This window comes from Galleria mellonella, unplaced genomic scaffold (genome assembly GCF_026898425.1).
Source record: "Galleria mellonella isolate WM207_F2 unplaced genomic scaffold, CSIRO_AGI_GalMel_v1 utg172, whole genome shotgun sequence".
Classification (NCBI taxonomy): Eukaryota; Metazoa; Arthropoda; class Insecta; order Lepidoptera; family Pyralidae; genus Galleria; species Galleria mellonella.
Window position 1 is genome coordinate 2,577,224 of NW_026442015.1, and position 22,514 is coordinate 2,599,737.

At 31.1% G+C, this 22,514-nt stretch overlaps 1 protein-coding gene across 12 annotated transcripts in view; it reads right to left on the reverse strand.

Annotated features, from left to right (window-relative positions):
• Positions 1-22,514, reverse strand: part of LOC113514452 (mitogen-activated protein kinase-binding protein 1) — a 114,175-nt gene that overhangs the window by 72,108 nt on the left and 19,553 nt on the right. For 7 of the 12 annotated variants that reach the window (XM_052893114.1, XM_052893113.1, XM_052893115.1 and 4 more), the window contains exon 2: positions 20,977-21,531. In XM_052893114.1, coding sequence (XP_052749074.1) covers positions 20,977-21,114 — 138 coding nt within the window. In that variant the 5' untranslated portion in view covers positions 21,115-21,531. Of the gene's footprint in view, positions 1-13,488; positions 14,042-20,976; positions 21,532-22,514 lie in introns of those variants that run through there. The other 5 variants (XM_052893107.1, XM_052893105.1, XM_052893109.1 and 2 more) reach the window with 4 other exon arrangements.

The window sequence follows — 22,514 nt, forward strand, 5'->3', positions numbered from 1 at the left end:
AAATGAATACCTAGCCAACACGGTAGTAAACCCTATCGATTGCGAAACAACCATCAAAATCGGCTTGATCTGACGAACATATTGCGTGACACTTGGATAGGTATACAAAGAATATAAACAAAATGAGAACCTCCTCCTTTGGAGACTGGGTTGAAAATTGAAACAAATTGCATCTTGTCTAGCCCCCGGTCACACCTCTAACAACTAAATAATCTCGACATTGCTAAACTTAAATATGAACTCACATCCTCATTCTGCGACTATTTAACTTATGATCTTGAGAAGTCATTGCAACCCACACGGCGGCCATGGTCATATTACGTAGAATTTTCTAGAAGTTTCTAGAGACTATTGCATGTATATTCATTAATACACCCACAGGTATACCATGGTGTATAATTACGATGAAAATAATTTTTATACACACATTTGTTCGTTTTGACAAAATGAATTTGGATATATAAGACCACAAGTTCGTTTCTCGGACGAATCACTGCAGGGAGCAAAATTTTTAAAAAGTAGTTCTACTTGTATGTTTAGCTACTTCAGGACTAAGCGATTCAAATAAAAACATAAGTTGTTGGAAATCCAACAGACGACATTTGTGTGAGAGATAACATTGCCAGAAATGGAGTGAAGGACGAAATGACTGCAAAAAGTGATAAATGGAAGAAGAAAACACATTACGCCGGCCCCTAATAGATATGGGAATGGATAGGATGAAATCCAACACACTTTTGAACGATTTATATAACTAAGTGCCGCCTCTCATAAGGAAATTTTTTATGTATTTCAAAACTATACTCGTCAATACCAAACTCCAAAGGTAATTGTGTAACTTATTAAAATAATTACAAAACAAAAGAACTACTGAACTATAGCATACAACCCGTTAGTCTATTTGTCACCAATTAACATAATAAAACAAGTATTTGCAACTGCTATTGTCTACAGCGGTGCACTACGCTTAAATAATACAATTATGTATGCGCATATGCTAATAGAAGATTACGTATCGAGCCGTAATGTTGAGGTGTGAAATAAAATAATAAAAATACTTGATACGCAATCGTATGGTTACTTACTCTTAAAAATAAAAGAGAAAAGAGTGTCGGTCACACATTAACAGACTTCCGTTGTTATAATACCATGTTTAATTATACTCGACTGCTAATACGCCTTTACTATACCTAATTTGTATTGTAGATAGCAACCAAAACAAATTATTGTATTTAAAACTTCAGCTAGGAGACTCTCCTTTTTCATTTTTATGTTACACCAGTAATCTTCTCCAATTCTAAACTATAACAATAACTCTATATGTGATTTTTTTTTAATCAGTTCCATATAGGAGGATGTTCTCAAATCGTATATATTTTTTGTGCCATATCACGCAATATTTTTGCCAAATTCAACATCATGATAATTCTTTCTGCTATCGATAGAGTTGGTTTTATATTATTGATATCATGGTTAAAGTCCATGTTTTTATTTCGAAGCTATTCTTTTATATTGTATTATTTTATGTTTTTATATTTTAAATTATTAGATTCACTACCAAACCCTATAATGTCAGAGCTTTTAAAATCGTCTTTGTAAGAAGATAAAGAAGGATATCCATTACATTTTTTAAAAAATCGATACATAATTTATAATATTTATTATTTTGTATAATTATTAATATGTGTAGCTTGTATTATTCTTCATATATACACATCTTACAAATATGTTTATGCAATGTACATAAATCGTATAACTGGCTATTTTTGATATACGTATCAATTTAATTCTCATGAAAAGGTTTACATTTATTCCATAAATCTCTTATTAGAGGTAATCGTCTTTTCACATTATATTTAAAATTAATTGTTCATATCATTATGTTTGTGTACAATAAAGAATAAAGAAAGGTCAAAGTGTAAGTGAGTTAAATACCTTTGCCATCATTTAAGAGAGGAATACTTATTTATTGTTTGTGGAACACGCAAACCTTGTGAAAAGACACTAATAGCGTGTAATTGTGTTTATAAAGTTTATAGGAGTGTTATACGAAAATGTTATTTGATTCTGATTTCATTCTTGATCATTTCTTCGTGTTTGCAATGTAAGCAACGCTTAGATACGTCTATTGATATTATTACAATAATACATGATCTTCCACAATTTGTTACAATGAATACCTGTCAGGTTTTATCTTTCAAGGCAATTTCAAAAGTTTATTTACATTTAGTTAGATGTCTAAAGCATTGAAAAACTTTTTTTTTTTCTTTATTACTAAGAATCGCAAAGACCGCGCCCGCATGATTGTTAATAACGTTGCTTACAAGCATGAAAAAACATAGACATTACAGTGTAGTAAAACATATTCAAGATTTTTTATCGATGCTCAAAAAAAAAACTATAAACTATCATGAGACATCAATCATTTCAGCCGTTAACTGTCCGCTGCTGAACAGAAGCCTTCCCCATAGTTTTTGCCAGTAGTTGCCAAGCTTGACAAACAGTTGGCGACCGCAGCGAGGATTTTAGAGATATTTTAAGAGGGACGCTGCTGCTCATCCCTCTACCATTAAGTTCCCTTAATCATCTCGACGACTCAGACGACACCCGCGGAAAAGGAAGGGGTAGTCTTTATTCTATGCCGGGACCACACAGCCGTGCACGCACACACATAACACATCAATATAACCAACATATTATAAAAACCTTAATTTTTTGCAAGTCTCAATTAGATCTCGGAGCACACAGGTATTAACCCACTTGCTTATCTTACTTTTAGTTACGAAGATCTTTGCAGTTTCGCGTACAATACGTAGTTGCGTCATTGTTGCATTGTATTTTGTAATTATAGGTAGACTTGAACGGTGTATAGCGGTTTATTGAAAAGGTGTTAATTACCGTAGTTTAAAGACCCTCATATTTTAACAATAAAGATCGCTCGGTGAAATTGATATCTATGTTTATATATTTATGTTATATAGTTAAATCTATAAAGATTTAACTATATAACATAAATTTAGAAGTGTTTATAAATTGCTAATCTTATAACGAAAATATAAATTTGTCTCGTCAAATTGGACAGATTTATAAATTTTAAACATTAAGTAGTTTCCTTATTTACTATATTTGTTGGTTCGTAGTAGCTATGACATGTGGGGCATGTGGTGATTGACATGTGGGGTAATGAACGCTAATTGTACGATGTGTCTGCGCTGATGTCGCGGGACGGAGGGCTCCTGCTATTGGATACATGAGCTTCTCCTTCCGTATACGGTACTAGATTCATTAAGTACATAGAACAGAATTTATAATTCAACTTGTGGAAAAAGAATTTGACACGTAGTTAACGACTCAATTACTCGTAAATTAAACTTTAATTTATAAAATTTATGAAATAGAAAACTACTGACTTAATGTTAAAATATTAACTCACTCAATTAAATTAAATTCAAATTAATAAATATATAACTAATAAGTATTCCCCTATATCATAGACAATAACTATTTCAACTTATTGACGACCCAAATCACTATTCTAATTAAATAAGTTCGAGGTACCGCTGGGTTCAAGCTCTCGGATTCTTAACTGTTAAATAATGAAATATATGAGTTTCTATTTTAAGGGATGACCTACATGAAAGATGATAATCTTACATATAAAAAATGATGTTTTAATAGAGATAGTAAATTTTTATTATACTTCCATACTTCAGTATGCTGTAAAAATTTAAATTAAACCTAAACTAATATTATAAACAGGTAAAGTTTGTTAGTTTGGATATTCGGGGTAATTTCGGATACTACTAATCCGATTTTGGAAATTCTTCCACTGTTAGAAAGATCCCTGCGTGAAATAGACTATTTTTTATTTTGATAAATATATAATTTTCAATAATTAAATCAATTTCATTTATTCAATTAATTAATTTATGTAATTGAAGTCGGTCCAAGTTCAATAACAGTTTAAAGTAAAAGAATAAAATCTATAGCAAAAATATAAATTACTTTTAGCTTTACAAAAAAATCCACGACACCATACATCTAAGTTTAATTCTTCAGCAAAAAAAATGGTTTTAAGTTAAAGGTAAAATTAATTTTATAAGCCGTTAATTTTAAAATCTTAGAAAATATTAGTGCAATACTTTCACACACGCCATAATATCAGCCTTACTACAATGTGTTGAACAATTTAAAAATTACACAAATAAACATTGCACCCGTACTAAACCGCGGTGGATTACTAGTATTTAATATAATTACAAAGAAATACTACAAATGGTATTCTTACCTAACAGTACATAAGTGCAACTTACAGGTTAAGGGATAAATACTATATACTATCCATAGAGAAAAAAAACATGACAAATTGTTCGATACAGCCAACATCGTAATTTAACTGTACATCCTTCCTCACATATTATACGATGATAAATTCCACGGACAAAGTCGCGCGTATACATCACTCATTCAATACAATTAGCACATCAATGATATTATGTTGACAACAAGACCGACTGGCGAACAGAAGGTCACATGTAATCTTGTTTGAGACAGAACCAGTCTTCAGTTGTTATTAAGCAATATTTAGACGTGGTACGAGTACAGATGATTTAAAAGTAAAGAAGTGACTGTCAAGAAGAGGCCCGCAGGGCTTATATGGATTTAATATAAGCTAAGTAAATCCAATCTGTACACTATGTTTTCAATCATGGCGTTAAATAATAATAAGAATAATTTATTGGATTAATACGTTCAACATCATATTTTGTAATAATAATTCATGCGCTTAAACAAATCTTGCGTTTTTCATTTATATTTTAAATTAATAAAATCAAAATATTAAAATCTATTACTACGGCAACGGCAAAAGTTACATCTTTGTACTTTTATTTTGTTTTATAATTAAATCTATCAAAAATCAATAGATAAAAATTGGAATGGAAGAATACGAGTACCACGCAAATCTTAAAAATGCCATTAAACTAATGATGATACTGTTTAAATAACAAAGATCCCTTACTCACTAAACTATTTAGTTAGGACTTTTTAATTACTATTGCAAGAAGACAGTAGAGCTTATTGTACACAAAATATCATCATTCATTGAAAAAATGTTGTAAAAATAAAATCCGGGACATAATCTAGGCTAATATATTACTGATTAAAGATTATAACGATCGACGAAAGTAAAAGCTGAATAGACTGTCTTATGACACTGCTATCCATCATATTTGACCTTTATTCTCCGATCACGAAGTATGTTTTAGCTTATTGAGTAGAAACTATTACAGATATCATCAGTACCAGCACAGCAACACAATGAATCTTTGTACCTCCACAGATTGAAGGAAATGATATAACAGATTTATAACAGATCCTATTCTTGAAGAGAAAGAAATAAAACATTCTAAATAATCGACGGTTGTAAATGATATACCCGTATATAAATGAGATGTAAATACATTACGCAAATGTAAAACTAATCATTATTCATAACACATTATACCTACTCAAGGACAATTCGCAAGTGTCTACTAGGCGAGATTTTATATATTTGTAGAAGAAAAAAGAAGAACCCTATTATAATTTTTATTAACAAATCAAAAAGACATGTTCTGTAAGTCATCAAATTCTATAAACAAAAGTGATGAGCGTTAAATATTTAATGAATTTGTAATTCATAACATTCACGAGTATTGATTTATTGTTAATTTAAATACAATGTTTAAAAATGAATGTGTACAACATAAAGATACAAAAACAAATACAATGTAATAATCCATCTAATTGAGTGTCAATAAATCTGAAGTAACTATAATAATGAATTCTAAAACAAAGCATTTTTTTATGTTAATAATTAACAATCATTAATTGTGTTAAGTCTATTAAATTAATTAAGATAATTATAAAAGAAACTATTAAAACCTTTATATTTGATAGCCGTAATAGTGATAATTCATTGAGAGTATGAATAGCTGTGAAACTAGAAACGAACACTGCTGATGTATAGAGCAATGTTGAAGTAAATTATAGCATCATCAAGACAGAAGCCAACAATATCCACAATATTAAAGTCAATAAAATAAAATGCGTTGGTCTCAAAACACTTCATTATCATGTTAATGAGGTACGCAATATTCAAGTTAGAATATAACTAGCATTTTTTGTTTATGTCGGTTCACGCGTTGGCAAAGAGCGTCTGTAATGGTAAAAACTCGAGTTTTTACTCGGTTTGATATTATTAATAGAGTACAACTGTTTCGCTAAAGATACTAAAGAAGAATTTTAAAACAAGGGCGCTTTTAATTTTATTTATTGACATATAATTTTTAAACATATGTTCACTTTTATTCGATGTTTTTTTTTATTTAATTAACTTTATTGTTACCAAAATAAAATATGGTATAAAAGGAGTACTTAATGCTAATAGCATTGTCTACCAGTCAACCTTTGAGATAAACAGAGAATCACGAACGTGGTACTTCATTATTGGGATAAATAAAGAAAATAACAACTAGTAATGTACACCTATACAAAATAAATAATATATGAATAAGTAAAATATAAAAGATGATGACTAGCTTTGCTGTAATGAGTTCATAAGGTGAGCATGGAATTTATGTAATAAAATTGTAATACTGCGATTGCTAACCCGCCTGCCAAGCATGGCAACTACTGACAAAACTCCCCTTATGGGGAAGGTTTATGTTCAACAGTGGACAGTTAACGGCTGAAATAACTATACGGGGTAAGCATAAACATGAAACTACAGTTCGTCATGGATATCTCACATAATCGTTAGTTAGTATTTGTTTCTGTTTGTTACAATCCCTATAGATAATACCCAAAAGATTGCAATACACAAAAGATATCCACAAACTTCTACCAGTGGTTTAAAATACAATCTTAATTGCGCAAATAGCTAAGTACCTCATAAAATCCATGTTAAAAATTAATTATTAATAAATTTTTTTAACATCAAATCAGTACTTTCTATAATAAAATATAGTTAAATTTTATATAATCATTGTACTATTGGACCACAAAAGAACAAGAAAGTTCTTTCAGAGATGAAGCACGCGACGTAAGTGATCTGTCAGACTGTCACCATCGATCTTTATATCTCGTTATGTATTGCTAAGTCAATAATTACCCTCCCAAGCATCTGATGTTACCGTAACTAGTGTTATCTACACAAAACCATGGGAAACATTCCCAGCATCCTCCATAATGAATATTAACAAGAACTACTTTCATTAATGAAACCGTATAAAGCTCAGTTATTATGCGAATATTATTTTAATTTATTAAGTGATTCATTCAATCCAACTGATATAATAATATAGAAGAAAGGTTGAATCTCAAATCTTATAAAAGAATAATAAATATGCTCACGATTGTAATAACACATAATTTGTCGACTGCGGTCGATGTGGTGAACGTAATACTCAATTTGCCTGCATTTCACCGAATACATTAGAATTTAACATGGGAGGCGACAAGACTATTGCAATTTCACGGATTAATCTGATTTGTCGAAAGGGTTTTCATCACTAGGGAGTTAATCTGCATGCAATTTAGTTCAATCCTAACAAAAATATTCAAAAATATAATTTTGAAAAACAAAAAGGAACTAAGTTGTTTGCTATATAAATGATATACAGTATCATATCATAAAGTCAACCCAACGAAAGTGTTGCACTGCGGTGACGTCATAGTACTCAGAGGAGCAAGGCAAATTGAGATAAGTGGACCAAGTGTTAGGTCATCGTCATTTAGATCATTACTAACGACCGCTGCACGTGTAGCTTATTTCGGGATTAATACTTAAACCAATTTACAAAATGAAGTTATCAAAATAGTGTGAAATGTTCTCGTTGCCAGGAAAGAAGGTATGTTTTAAAATTTACTTTTAAACTAAGTTTTCTATCTTTCTATAATATTGGAGTTTTAATTTTAAGAAACAATAAAAAATTGTTCGACAGTAGGGTCAATTCTGAAGAGGTATTTCTTGAAACCAATCTTTAAAATTAAAATTGCTATTTGTTACTACAGCGAAATCTTTATTCTAAACACAAATATGAATTAAACTTCTAATAATATATTAAAGTCCAATTATAATTTTAGTTGAAGATGATCCATAAAACGGTAATATCTCGAAACTATTGTTTTAAATAATTGAAATTAATATTATATTATGAGATAAATTTCGAGAAACGGCGGCTCAGAAGCGACCCCAATGTGGATTCTATTTTGGAAGTTATTTCCGTTAAAATCTCATCCAATGAAACCTTCATTCGAAATGAGATGTGCAAGAATTTAAACTAAACTTTAAAAGTTGTGATTCTGACAACATAAGAACGACCGATTAGACAAACGAGCAGATATAATGTAACATGGATCTCCGTTTAGGTCACAGTTTTAAAATGTTAAAATCCCTAAATAGATTTCATACTTTAAAATGCTTACTCACAGGATTTTATACCAGACTATACTAATTAGGAGTCTAGGACGTGAGTCACGGCCGAATAACTACAGAACAGGAAAGCAGGCTGCATTGTATGTAAACATGTTGCATCCTTTGAATTAACAAATACGCTGTAATTGTTGCATTTATTTATAGAAGATGCATATACGTATTAGCAAATAGACAATCTAAGTTTCTGTTAGAAACTTAAAATTCAAAGTCCTTTATTTTTGAATATAATAAAGATATTAACAAATTTATGGTAATTATCACAGAGAGTAGCTTGCTTTTTAACTTTTATATAGGTTATAGTATGACAAAAATTGCATACACAGACATTTTTAATGTGATTAAATACATAAATCTTCACAGCTACGTCATTCTTCTAAAAGATCTCAATTTTTGCATTTATAATATTAGTACATTTGTAATAATGTAATAAGTTACTCTATTTATGTCAAAGATAATGAACAAAATATACGGTAATCTCCTACTCGTATTATAAATAGCGAGTATGGTAATGAGGAATAAATAATAATATGGTAATAGTGAAGAATAGAACATAAAGATGCAATCTTTCACATCTTTATTTAACCTTCATATCATTTAAATGTTGGATATGTTTTCTTTTTCGGATCAAAAAAACTGCTTATCAAGAAGCATAATTTACTAGTAGAAACGACATATTATATAAAGTATGCGTTCAAAATTTAAATATTTTCGATAACATACACACGAAATATCTCCTCGTTCATTAAAGCCAACCTGACAGGATATATTGCTAGCAATGAAGACTAATGGGGAGGCTATTACTAACAATCCCTTCTCTAATAGAGTAGGTATTAAATCAAATAGGAAAATACCGTGTCTAACCCTGTCTGACCTAGTCTGTCTGATCTATTTGACTTGCAAGTTGTTCATTATAAGAATGAAGGTTAGCAGATAGTAATATGCGATTAACCAACGATATGCCAATTTAGGTACGATTTGATCTATTTTCATAAGTCACAAGCCCATTTAACAATACGGACTAACAAAACATTTTGTTACCTTGAATATTAAATACTTATGATTGGAATCTTACATAAAGACACAATAAGCGCGGATTACTTGAGGACATGAGTGATGTCATTCTGTATTATATAGCCCGAGATCTTGCGACATAAACATTTATGGGATATATATCTATGTATGCAGGTATGTACTTTGCTTCACTTAAATGTATAATAAATAAGGAATAAAATTCATTAAGAAAACTTACTAAGATTTATTACTCGAAGTACTCGACTCAAAGAGTCTAAAATTAAAATATGATATTAGAATTACAAAAAAAGTCCGTAAAGACTTAAACCTCCAACCAATCACGTAATCTAATTAAGTTACGTAGTTATAAATTTTACAATTTTAAGATAAATTGATAATTTTTTTTGTAATTAAAAAATTCTGCGAATCTTCTACTGAAAATTTCCACTCTATATTTTTATTCCCAAGTTTTTGTTATTTGCTTTACCAAAGACATAGGTATCTTATTCTTAAGCGGCTTAAAAGTGAAAAGGTTCTCGATTTTCTGATAGGTATAATGAAATAATGAAAAAAAATTTTTTTTTTTCATTGTTGATCGATGTTGATATATTTTTTTAATTTAGCGGATTTGCTCCCAAAAAATTTATCAGGATTATTAAAATCAATATTTTTCGTTTGTGGAACACATTTTTAAATTACATTTATTAATATTATATTCCTAATTCTATACTGCGCGTTAGAATTAACATTTCAACGTAAATGATGTCTGTTATCTGTATCATTATTTGCTTATGATTAGACACTGCATGAATTACACTACATTTGCCTCTCCAGTTATATATTTAACTGAACTAAGTGTTATCTTGTTATCTCATTATCTCCCGTTATATTTTCACAGAATAAAGATTAGTAGGCTCGTTGTGTCGTTGACTGTTTTGTTTGTGTACTAGTAAACATTTACGGCAAACTTTGCTTGCACTTCACAGAACATTAATCCGTCTTATATACAAACAACAAGAGTACATATGAAATTATAACCTTACATTTTTTATTGGAAAAACAAATGTATAATTGCTTCATTTCTTATTTACTATAAAATAATAATTCGGTCATATTGCAATTTTTGTATTTTCTAGCTGTTATCTTACATTCCCAGTTTCGGAATTGTCTAACTACTTTCAGGTTCAACTACTACTACTACTTTCTTACTGTACGAAAAAGCATGTATTTGCTCCGTAACGATAAACAAGTGATGTAATAGATTATTAAAATCGGTTCCGAATTAGAAACCAATTAACCAAAAAGAATAGGGAAACCAATGAAACAAAAAAACCAATTTCGATAATAAAAATAATCCTTTCATTTTTTAATTTATTTATTTAATACTTTATTGTATACACAAATTATACATAAAAATATGAGAGAGGTAATCAAATGTACAAAGGCGAGATTAACTCTAATAGAGTTCCCTTCCAGCAAACCCAAACTAGAATGGAGCATCAATATCAGCGGGTAGAGCATTTTCATTCCTAATGAGTGTCTTGTGGTTGTAATGGTTGCTACTGTTAATTATTTTAAATAATAAATCGACATTATTTTTAGATTATTTAACAAACGCAGTACACTTCGTCGACCGCATTGGGCGTAGATAACTTCCTACTATTTGTAACTGATCTTAGAATACTTGTCACCATAGATGGCTGGACCGGATTCCTAAAGCTTGTATATCGTTAATTAAAGCACTTGATCAGATAATGACGCGTGTTTGTATTATATTTATATCACAACTATTTGTAAAGTTGGTTAAATCTTCATGCCCTTAGCACTTTCGTCTTACTCAAATATAGCGGTTCTGAAGATTTAAACAAATCCCTTATACAATACACAGCCTGATTCTAAGGTTGACTCAGTTTTCTATCAATATCCCGTGTACCGCCTTACTTCAATATCCGCATTTTATAAACTGTATGTGCGTATATAAAAAAATGTTTTTGCTCTAATCCAATTAATTAGGATTAAAATTAAAATATTTGTAGGTATTCTATGCCAGTTTATATCACTTAGGTTCATAATAAGTTTTCTATCTCACTTATAATAACAAAAGATAAAATAAAAGTAAACATAGTCTCTTATCACGACTGTAACATCAGAAGAGTTATACAGATATTTAAAGACAAAACATAGAAACTTTTATCAAATCGCATAGTTTTCTTCTAGTAATGTCTTTATACGTAATGTATATGTATGTATACACGTGACCTTGCAGATACCAAAACTCCAGCCTACTAGATGCACAAATGTAGTGGCAACCATGAACTCAATATGTTACCGAATAATTTATCGTTTGATAGCCGAATCCGCAAGGCGGCACAAAGGATCGTGGGTTCGAATTTTATGTAAACACAACATAGTTTAAGGTTGAATACGCTGTCGCTAAATAAATGTGAAAGATTTGCAAAGTTATTTGAACCAACTATACTTAAGTGCATTTGAATGAATTTGATACCTAGGCAGAACTATGATATGTAAATATCACTGATAGGAACATAGGATTACTTCTCTTTATGCTAATACTATCTCTCTCACACAAATGTACACAAACACTCATAGGTATGGCGTATGTACTAAGAAACAGTTAGGTAGAATAACTGTAATGTAATTATGTTCAATATTAAAAATATACTAGTACAAATAAAAAATTAATACACATTTTTTTATTTTCTTGTTTATCTCCATCTAGTCAAAATATATCTCACAACATAGTAATAATAAAATTCTATGTCAAATATCACAGATGACCCCTATACGTGTAGAATGTAGATACAGTTATCAAAATAATAAAATTGGTATAAAAGAAAAACATAGCTATTAAAATCTGCCAAAGCATATTATGCTGAGTAGAGACTATGTTGACTATCTAATATGTTATAGATAGACGAACACTTTTCTTTCTAATAATTATCGAATCTTCGAAAATAATACATTAAACGGAATTCTAAAACTATTGACCTAATAATTATATTGATTTTAAACTAGTATGTTAATTAAACACCTCATACCATAGCATTTAGAATCTGTTACGACCTAAAGCAACTTATCTAAGTGATATACGGTTAGCTCATTTCCTAACATTGTTTATACTGGATGAAATCACGTTTGCATATTATCATACTACCTTGGTTTTGCGACTTTGTCTACGTATTCAAGCGACTTACAGAAGGAGTTTCTCAATTCGTCCGAGTTATTTTTATATCTAGATATGTTATGAGATTACGTCTCCAATTCTAAACTGATTTTCACGATTCTTTTTGCTATAAATTGGATTTACTCTTATATTGATCTCATTTTAATTTTGTGACGATTGAATTGACATTTTTCTTTGTTTAGCAAACAACTACTAGTTGAGAAGAAAAATTTACATAGCGATATGGCGTTCTAATTTCAAATATTCACAATGTAGGGTATCTACGCAACATCTCATCGTTTATCGGTGTTTGTGTATCTATTCGCAATAGAAGAGGCATTTCTTTTTCGCGGACAAACAGTATTTATTATTTCTTTTTATTAATGGACCCATTTCAGTGCGCCTTATTTTTAATTAAAAAAAAAATTAATAGAATAATATACAATAAAAGGATAGTTAGTTCCTAGCTATATTTAGTGGATATCAAGCACCCAGAAGCCAGGCTCGGCACTGGTGGTATTTGGTTAAATATTATCACTAGAATATTAAATAGTACTATACAGATAGACTACATCCTAGATTAATGCACAGGATACTTCATTTTTTACTAAATTACGCAGACAAAATCTAAAAAAAAACATTTTTAATATATACGTATTTTATAATAAATGTAGCAATTTCATGAATATAAGAATCTGGTTGGTATGTTCAAAAGCAATATTTTTATTGTATTTGAGATTCTTATGTTATCAAATCAGGCTTCATTATTATTCATTATTATTTTGGAAAATTTACTAAGTACATGTTTACTTACACTTTCTACTTTAAAAAATAATGCAGACATCTATATGTGTTTTTTATCCAACAACAATACCCATAACATAACACCTTAAAACTCACTTGCAAATTTTACGCGACAAGAAATATGAATAAATGAGATATAGACCGCACAAAACTATTTCGAACTGTCAAAATAAAATCACCACAGATAGCACAAATTCCAAAATCGATTCCAATATCGAACTACTCCCGTAACGAGAGAAATTATTCCTCACATATCAGCGCGAGTGTCGCGCGCGGCGCTAACACCATCACTGGCTTTGGCGGATTGGCTCATGGCTGGTGTGGGAGAGGTATGTTTAAATTAATCGGCGGATGTCTGCATTTGGCTGTTGAAGGTGCTGTATGGGTGACATAATTTGTTTTTAATGTACTATGCCTATAATCTGCCGACATATTATAAAATACCGAATCAATAATAAAACTTATTAAAAAAAATCTATATCTATATTCCTTAGTAAGCGTATTGCTTCAAAACGTCTTATTTATTTATTTACTTATCTTAAACAATATAACAAAAATTTTAAAATCCATAACAGGTTAAGGTTTAGGTTCAAGTCTTTAGATAATTTTTCGGATCAACTAGGTAGCTATTGTTCTAAATAATTGTGCGAATATAACAAAAAATTTACTGCAGGATCGGATATTTACTAGAGAGCATTTATATAACTATATGACATGATGATTATGATTTATGTAACATGAATTCATGAAATTTCATATAATTTAGAGCTGATCAGATTCGAATTCACTAGCACTGTGGTTGTGTTGGGGCAGCAAACCATTATGTCACAATACTGTATTTATTACATTACTAGCTTTTACACGTGACTTCGTCAGCGTGACCAGATCATATTCACTGACCGCGATAAAAAAAAAGTAGCCTGTATCCTTCTGCAACCCATGTAGTAGATAATGTTGTTTCAGACTAGTTGGGATAAGAACCTTCACGGACAACAACGATTATGATTTGGGTGAATGTCACCCCAACATTTCCGTCACCTCGTGAGCCAAGTCGAGATATTTCCTCTTCTTCTCGGTTTCGACTTTCACGAAGTACTCATCAAGCGGTATGGTGGCGTCCACCAAAAAAACTCTCGAGATTGCCTAATTATATTATTATAAATATATTTTTAACTTATGGTTTTCACCTTCTCGACTTACGTCGGCTTTAATATATACCTCATCCTGTAACCCACAGGAATGCCCCCTAGCGATATATTTTTTATGTTGCGTTTATATAATATTATTTAAATTATTATAATTATATCATAGTAATGGCTAAGATGATGACATTAGAGTAAAGGATAGGATTAGAATCTATTCTTAAAACGAGTCTGAATCTTCATAAGCAGTCATGTTAATAACATACTACCCACCTTTTCTCTACCGTGCACTTACGCAATTAGTTTTTACAACATGTCTGTACATTAACTTTTTGCCGTCCATTTACTTACATATGTAGTTTGTTTCTAATTGAGTTATCGTGCGAGCCGATGCTGACAGTATATTCAAGTTTTCATACAATTTAATTCCCTATTGAATATTTGAAGATGTTGCAACAAATTTTTCGGCAAGTTTCAACAGACTTCAAAAAGGAGAAGTCTCTAATTCATAAGAAGTATTTTCTTGCATTTATGTTACGTTATACGAGCATGTTTTTGATTATTAATTCTGTTCTTGTGTTGCTCCCATAAATAATTGTGTCAAGAAGTCAGATTTTTTATGGAGCAAAATTTCAAATATTCATTGATTAATTGGTTTAAAGAGAAAACTTGACAAGTAGACAGACATAGCACCTACTTTCTCATTTCCCATATTATTTCGTCTTTTTCAAATGTAGGTGCTAATTATGAGCACAGCGTGTAATATTTGAAGGTTCCGTAGCCAAAAGATTCACATAATAATGGATGTTCATAACTTTGGCTTTAGTTTATTATATATCAGAAGAACATATAAGTAGAAATTGACCATTACATCATATTTTTTATTCAGCTATTATTCTTCATTTGTGAATCGCCTATGTGGTCGGGATATATTGATTAATTGAGATAAAAAGTATAAACATTAATATTATTATTATCCATGCTCAAGTTATAAATACCAGAGGGAGACTTTGTACAAAAATCGTTTGCTTGGGCACCTCTGTCCCATTTGTGTGAAGCAGTTGTGTTTGCATGGTTATTTTTCGATTTGAAGGGTGGGATATGGCAGTGAATTTACAAGATACAGAGGAATAACATTGAGTCCTCAGGAATATCAACGCATGGGAAGTATCATGGGTGAAACAGTATACTCTGTTATGCCATGTGATATGCAGGCGACGGTTACCACTTTCCATCAGGTGAGCAGTCAGCTTGTTTGCCATTCTAAGTTGCATAAAAAAAAGATAAGAAGTACAAGTATCACGAGTTAGTACTTATAATATTTCTTACTAGAAAAAATTCAACAAGGAACTGCAGCAAGTATTTTTAGCACTAGCGCTGTAATTTTCCAGACTAACATTTTCGACACCTGGGAAGGTAAACTGTAGGTTTTTCTCGAGATATAAATAAATTTTGTTTTATCTAAACATACATAATATTACAAAACTTATGACTTTTTTACAATAAACAACTTAATATATTCCAAAGTACCGTTTGGATAAAGTTAATAGACTCTTTTTTTATAGGGAAAATAAACATTACGGAACGATTTATAAGATCCTCCTCTGCATAAATTTAAAAGTTTTGTTAAGAACCATTTACTTACTGAATTAATTCCGAGACCATTAACAAAGTAAACTATATATTGTAAGCAACTTCTTAAAGACGAAGGTTCCCAATTTATGCGATTATCTACTTTTCCAGCGACTTCAAAAATAACTTTCTCAATACGCTTGTATTTTATTTATGTTTGTTACTCCATAACTGTCTCGGTTATAAACCCATTTAGATAATTATTCTTTTATCTGAAAGGGTATATTTACAGATATTTAGCAAAATCATAAAAATGTTAATAAAATCGGTTCAGTAGTTTATATATAGTTTTCGAATGAAAATAACTGGTTTTGCTATAATTGAAGACGGTTTATTTTTGTAGAGCAGAATCCTAAATTATTTGTAAATCATGTTAAGCAACTACGTCACAAATTCAGATCTTATTTTCAAAATTAGTTTTTAAATCAGCAGTGTTTACTCCTACAGTGGTAATTGAAGTCGCTTTTTTTACTAAACAAACGATACTTACATGACAACGACTAGAAGTTATTCTATTGTAAGCCTCTTAGGAGGTGATAGAGAATCAAAAGTCTACAACTGCTTTAATTTTTACATGTGTTGGCAGCCCAACACAACAAATAAAGTATTTTTGTATAATGACAATAGCACCCTCTATCTGCTCATATCCCTACTTCAACAGTCGTGTACAATTTTACTAAATGTACTTAATTTGTAGTATCATCGACATTTAATATCATCTCACAACAACCAGCTCCTATAACATCCAGACGAAAGTTAGGAGTCGTATAACATGGTCTTATCTTCTACACTTTTAAATCTTATGGACGTGCTCCAGTTTCGCATATTCATGACATTTTTTCACATTACATACTGTTAATCTGAAGCAATACGATTTATTTCTTATAACTCGCGGATGAAACTGCTGACCTAGGCCGACCTAAGCCGTTAACAGTGCGCCCTCAGGTGCTCTCAATGTGAGAGATCTAATAAACTCGGCAGGTAATATAAAATAAATCCTATTATGATCCGTGTAAAGTGGATTTTTTATATTCTTATATATTTGTATTATCATACTTCCGCCTTTTATTACCAAAGCAATATTTGACAATTTGTTTAAAATTGTTAATTGGCTTCGTCATCGCTACATGCTATAACAATATCGTTTCTTCAATCGCAAATTCGGAATGCAATTGGTTGCACGCGAATGTTCTGCTCCCGTAGTAAGTGGGTCAATTTCTATGCGCCTGCGTTGCATTAATGACAATTTAAATAATTTACAAATCAAATTATTTGCATACTTCTCGCAGCAATTAGAATTACAGGATACGCAGGCATAACTTTTTAATCCTCAGGAATAGCAACGCATGAAGGGTACCATAGGGTACCATAACTACCTGAACCTCCTTTCGGAAGTTGGAAATAAGCAAAAAATAAATCACGTGTTTCTCTTGTCTATTGCCAGGGTCGTATGTTTATTTGTCACCTTTACTGAAAGAAAACCAGCTGATGACACATAAAATGAAGGAAGTCACTATCATAGTATTTATTACACATTCATCTTTATCAAAATCTCTTAACGTATCGTCACTTAAACAATGACATCATATTTACTCTCGCCTCAAAAAACTGCGTGTGCTATTTATATATAAAACTGTGAGTGCTATTTATATTATTTTTAAGAGATATTTATTTTAAGCTTTTTATAATTTGAATAGGATCCAATAAGTTAAAACACGTTTGAAAACAAGTTGGAAATTTGTTTTTATGACACCTCGGGATAAACAAGACATTAAGGGTTCTCGAAGGCTTACATTGTATCCATCTAGTAGGTTAACTTTCATATAATCGAATTGAAATCAAATCGAATAGACGTCAATAAAACTAATAGTAACATCCACTTGATGTTTATTCGATGAGATTCCGATTTGAACTCAACTCGATTGGGTTAAATGTCAGCCTGCAGGTTGTTCTTACTCTTATAATAAAATTGAGCACAAGTACATTTTGTTCTTTTAAAAGAAAACAACTTCAATCTTGAACACACGTGGGCTGATAAATGCCGAGATTTTCCGTTGTTGTAGCAGGGATTTGCCACACTTGGCAGGCGGGTTGGCAATCGCAGTTTCGCATTGGGTAATGTTTTAATAGGGATGCTGCTGTTTATCCCTCCATATCATACCTATTACGACACCCACGGGAAAAAAAGGGTGGACTTATTCTATGCCGGGACCTACACAGCGATGGAGCAGTTTCATACACATATTAATTTGAAAATATTTAAGCTGAGCACGCAGAATCGAATATCTTTTTGTTTTGCTTCACAAGAAGCATTTATATGCTCCACAAAGAAGATGGACGCCTACAACCGTTGCAAAATTTATATGGGATGAATATAGGAGTAAACCGCATCGATGATGAAAAGAATTATTAAAATCGAAATAGAATTGGCGAAGTAACCGTGTTATATATTACTAGCTTTTGCCCACGTCTTTATCTGCGTCATATGTTTACTGACCAAGGTAAAAGTTTTACCTTTGACATTCTCCATTCCATATAGTAAGTGCATACCAAATCTCATAGTGATTATTCCGTTACGCCTTAACATTTACAATATTAGTAAGCATAGCCACAAACAATACAAACGAAATGAAACCCTCCTTTTTTAGAAGTCTGTTTAGAAGCTATTCGTATCAGATGAACTAGCGAGTATAAAAAATTTTTTCTTCCATAGATTACGGTTTGCTGACAGCAAAGCGATGTCGCAAGTACGGACCATAGTTTGAAAATCACCGGCAACCGTAACTGTACAAATGGAGACACCGTACTTCTTGGAAGAGGCGAGCCTATTTAGAGGTAACAAGTTCTAGAAACATTAAATAATTGCATGATCACTTTGACAAGAACGTTAATTACAAAAAAAAAAGAAGCAATTGCGTTTACTGATATAAGTTCTAATATATTGAATAATAATCTATAGAATATTTACATTTTAACAAACGACATAAGTTCTTTATGATTACACTACGAAATACTGGTATTAATTCAAAAAGAAAGGAAGTTTTCAATGTGTTTGTATTTTTTAAAAACTTTAAAAAAGATTCTAAATCTTATGATTTATTTTATTTTGTATTTTTTTGTTGTGTGAGTCATATAAGTCATTGATTGAAGCTGTTTTTTGTAGAGAAAAAACCTTATTGTCATATCCACACTTCTACATTTGACAATTCTGCATTCTAAATTCAAATATTTTAAAATCTTAATGTATTATCTATGATAATGTCGTCGTCTATCGGCGCGTTATATTCACCTATATATAAAATAGACTATATATTATTTTCAAAACTTCTATGCAGTCTTGCGAAGCTGGGCCAGATCGGTGGTATAATAGTGAATAAATATATTTATCATTTAATTTATAATTAATTACAAATGCAAAATAAGACTGCCGGCACACAACGTTCCGCGGACACTTTACGAGAAGCGATACTTCACCCATCTGTAGGGCCCTTGTGCTTGCCAAAGGGAAGCCTCAGAAAGTACAAGAGCAACGTGTAAAATTTCCATCTTTTTCTTGTCTTTTTAAGCCACCACAAAATTAAAGACATTTCCTAGTTCACTTTTAATTCTGGTTCTTCACGCGATATCTTTGCCAATTTTGAAATTATTTGGGTTAATTCTTCCCAAAAGAAACGAAATAAAAATTAGGTCCGGCCAACACAGGAATAAATCCTTATCAAAATCAATTAATCGATGCAGAATTAGCGAGGATATCGTATAGCATACACACATATACAGGAGAATTGACAATGTGATTTTTTTGGAGTCGCTTAAAAATATAAGTGTTTATATATCAACTTATATTTAGAAGAATGAATATATGGCGACTAATAAGTATATAATTCTGTACTGTTTGTACAGTATGTTAATATGCTGGATGACGCCATCTATTGGCAAGTAGTATGCAATGTAAATTGTAGTTCAATAAATGTATTTTTTTTTTATGGGTGAAAATGGTATGGTAACCCCGCCTGCGCTAACGGGATACGCTGGTGGAGCACCAGTGAAGGGTGATAGGTGAGAATGAAAACAGGCCAGTTAGCCCATCATGATGAATTCATCAGGAATTAACCATGATAGTTTCCAGGGGGAACCGCGAGGAGGTCGACCTGGTGGGGTATATTGCTAGCAATGGGATTCTCAGTCGCCATTACTAACAATCCCTTTCCCCCCTCAATAAATGTATTAAAGAAACAATCTATCTTATGAAGAAGTGAGTGAGCATATTTGCAACATACCGTCACTATATTCATATATATATATATATATATATATATATATATATATATATATATATATATATATATATATATATATATATATATATATATATATATATATATATATATATATAGATGGATAAGAAAATTCTTCAAGAACTTCTTAATTAATAATTAGATAAATAATTGTTAAAGATTAGGTATTATTTAAGATATAATAAAAATTCATATATTTGGACTTGCCATATAAGCAAACCATAGACGTAGATCATTCAACTGTTAAACCATTAAAATATTAAAATTTTCTAAACGGATAGCCTTGGCACTACACGCACTTTGTAAATTCTAACATTATTATAAAAATTGAGTTACGAATAACGCATTTAATTTTACCAAGAACTTCACACCTTCAAACAGCAATAAATAATAATAATAGTAGTTAATAAAAAAAGCTATTAAACTTACCCTGTCTGAGATAGCTTCCTCCATTTTTCCGCGTTTTAAACTAGGCGCGCGAATTACATTTGTTGCTGGCGCTACCACGCTGGGAGGCGGCGCATTCCCGGCATTGCCAGTCGACACCGGTATGTAACCGGCCTCCATTCTATCTTGTACTACATATGTCCGCTACTCGGCAATAGATGGCGTTGTACGGCAAAAATTAAAAATGGATCAATTCCTTCCGTGCGCACATTATTCAATATTCTCGCACTATTATTCCACAAAAAAAAAAAAAAACAATTTAATTCACTGTATGGACGTATATGTATTATCGGCACTAGCCATTTTTAAGGAACTGTTAAGTTGAGCACTAGCACTGAGCATTAATTGTTGCATGGAATTAAAATTAAGTATAGTCCAAACGACGCACACTAAATTCACTTATGTATTACTCAAATAATATTTAATATCACAATTAAATCACTGGAAAACAAAGCGAGCGTGACACTGCCTCGAGGTTTTCTGACTCTTCTAAATTTTCGAGTGAATGACATCCATTCACTCGCTCACTCTCAGCACCTGTGAAAAAGACAAACAATAGTGAGGTTAATTGACAAAACACAAACAGAAGGTGCTTTGGAGTTTGGACAAGTTTTGCATCATTAAACAAAGTAGGTAAAATCTTAATTTAGTATTAACACATCAAGGTTTCCAATATAAAGGTCAGTATCTATTATACTTAAAAAGTTATTTTATCACAAATTAAGTCTGAAATGAAATGCTGCAGTGTTTGTTAACTAAGACTTATGAATTATTCTATTTTCCGATCATAGAAACCTAGATAAGTTTTTAGTACTACTTAAATTCTTAAAAAATTTTGGGTATACAATTATCTAAAGGTACCTAGATAGAGCTTTATTTCTCTAATAAGTATATTAAGTACTAACAATGACAATATGGCGAAATTACGTTACACACGTATTACTCCTTAGCAAGCAAAGAATGATAATAAATATTAATCTTATCTTTACATATAGGTATATGCTATTTAAAGAATTAACTACGTAATAATCAAATGCCACAAAAGGAAAACAAACGTAATTATATAAGGTTGTGATAGATACTTAAATCAACAACATATGGAAATAACTATCCAGAAGTGCCAGAAATGCCCTTAATAATAATAATAATGTTCGTTTCCCCTTGTGTTATTAAAAAAAATAAGACACGACGTACAAAATGTCCGATGTCTATAGAGACAGCCTAGTAATTTTAACTATATTTTTTTCTTATTATAACCTTCAAGAAAAGAGTATACTCCTTTTTAAAAGACCGGCAGCACACCTGCAATTCCTCTAGTGATCATGGGCAGCGAGTGATAGCCGCTTACCAAGCTTGCTTGGTCCTTGTATTATAAAAAAAATCCCATAATAACTTTGATAATAAAGTCTTAAAGTCGATAGACACGATATCACACTTCCTTGCCCCTTACCCTCCCCCTTAATGTGTAACGTAATACATCGACGATCCCTAGCTTATAATTCATAGAACCAAACAGGTAA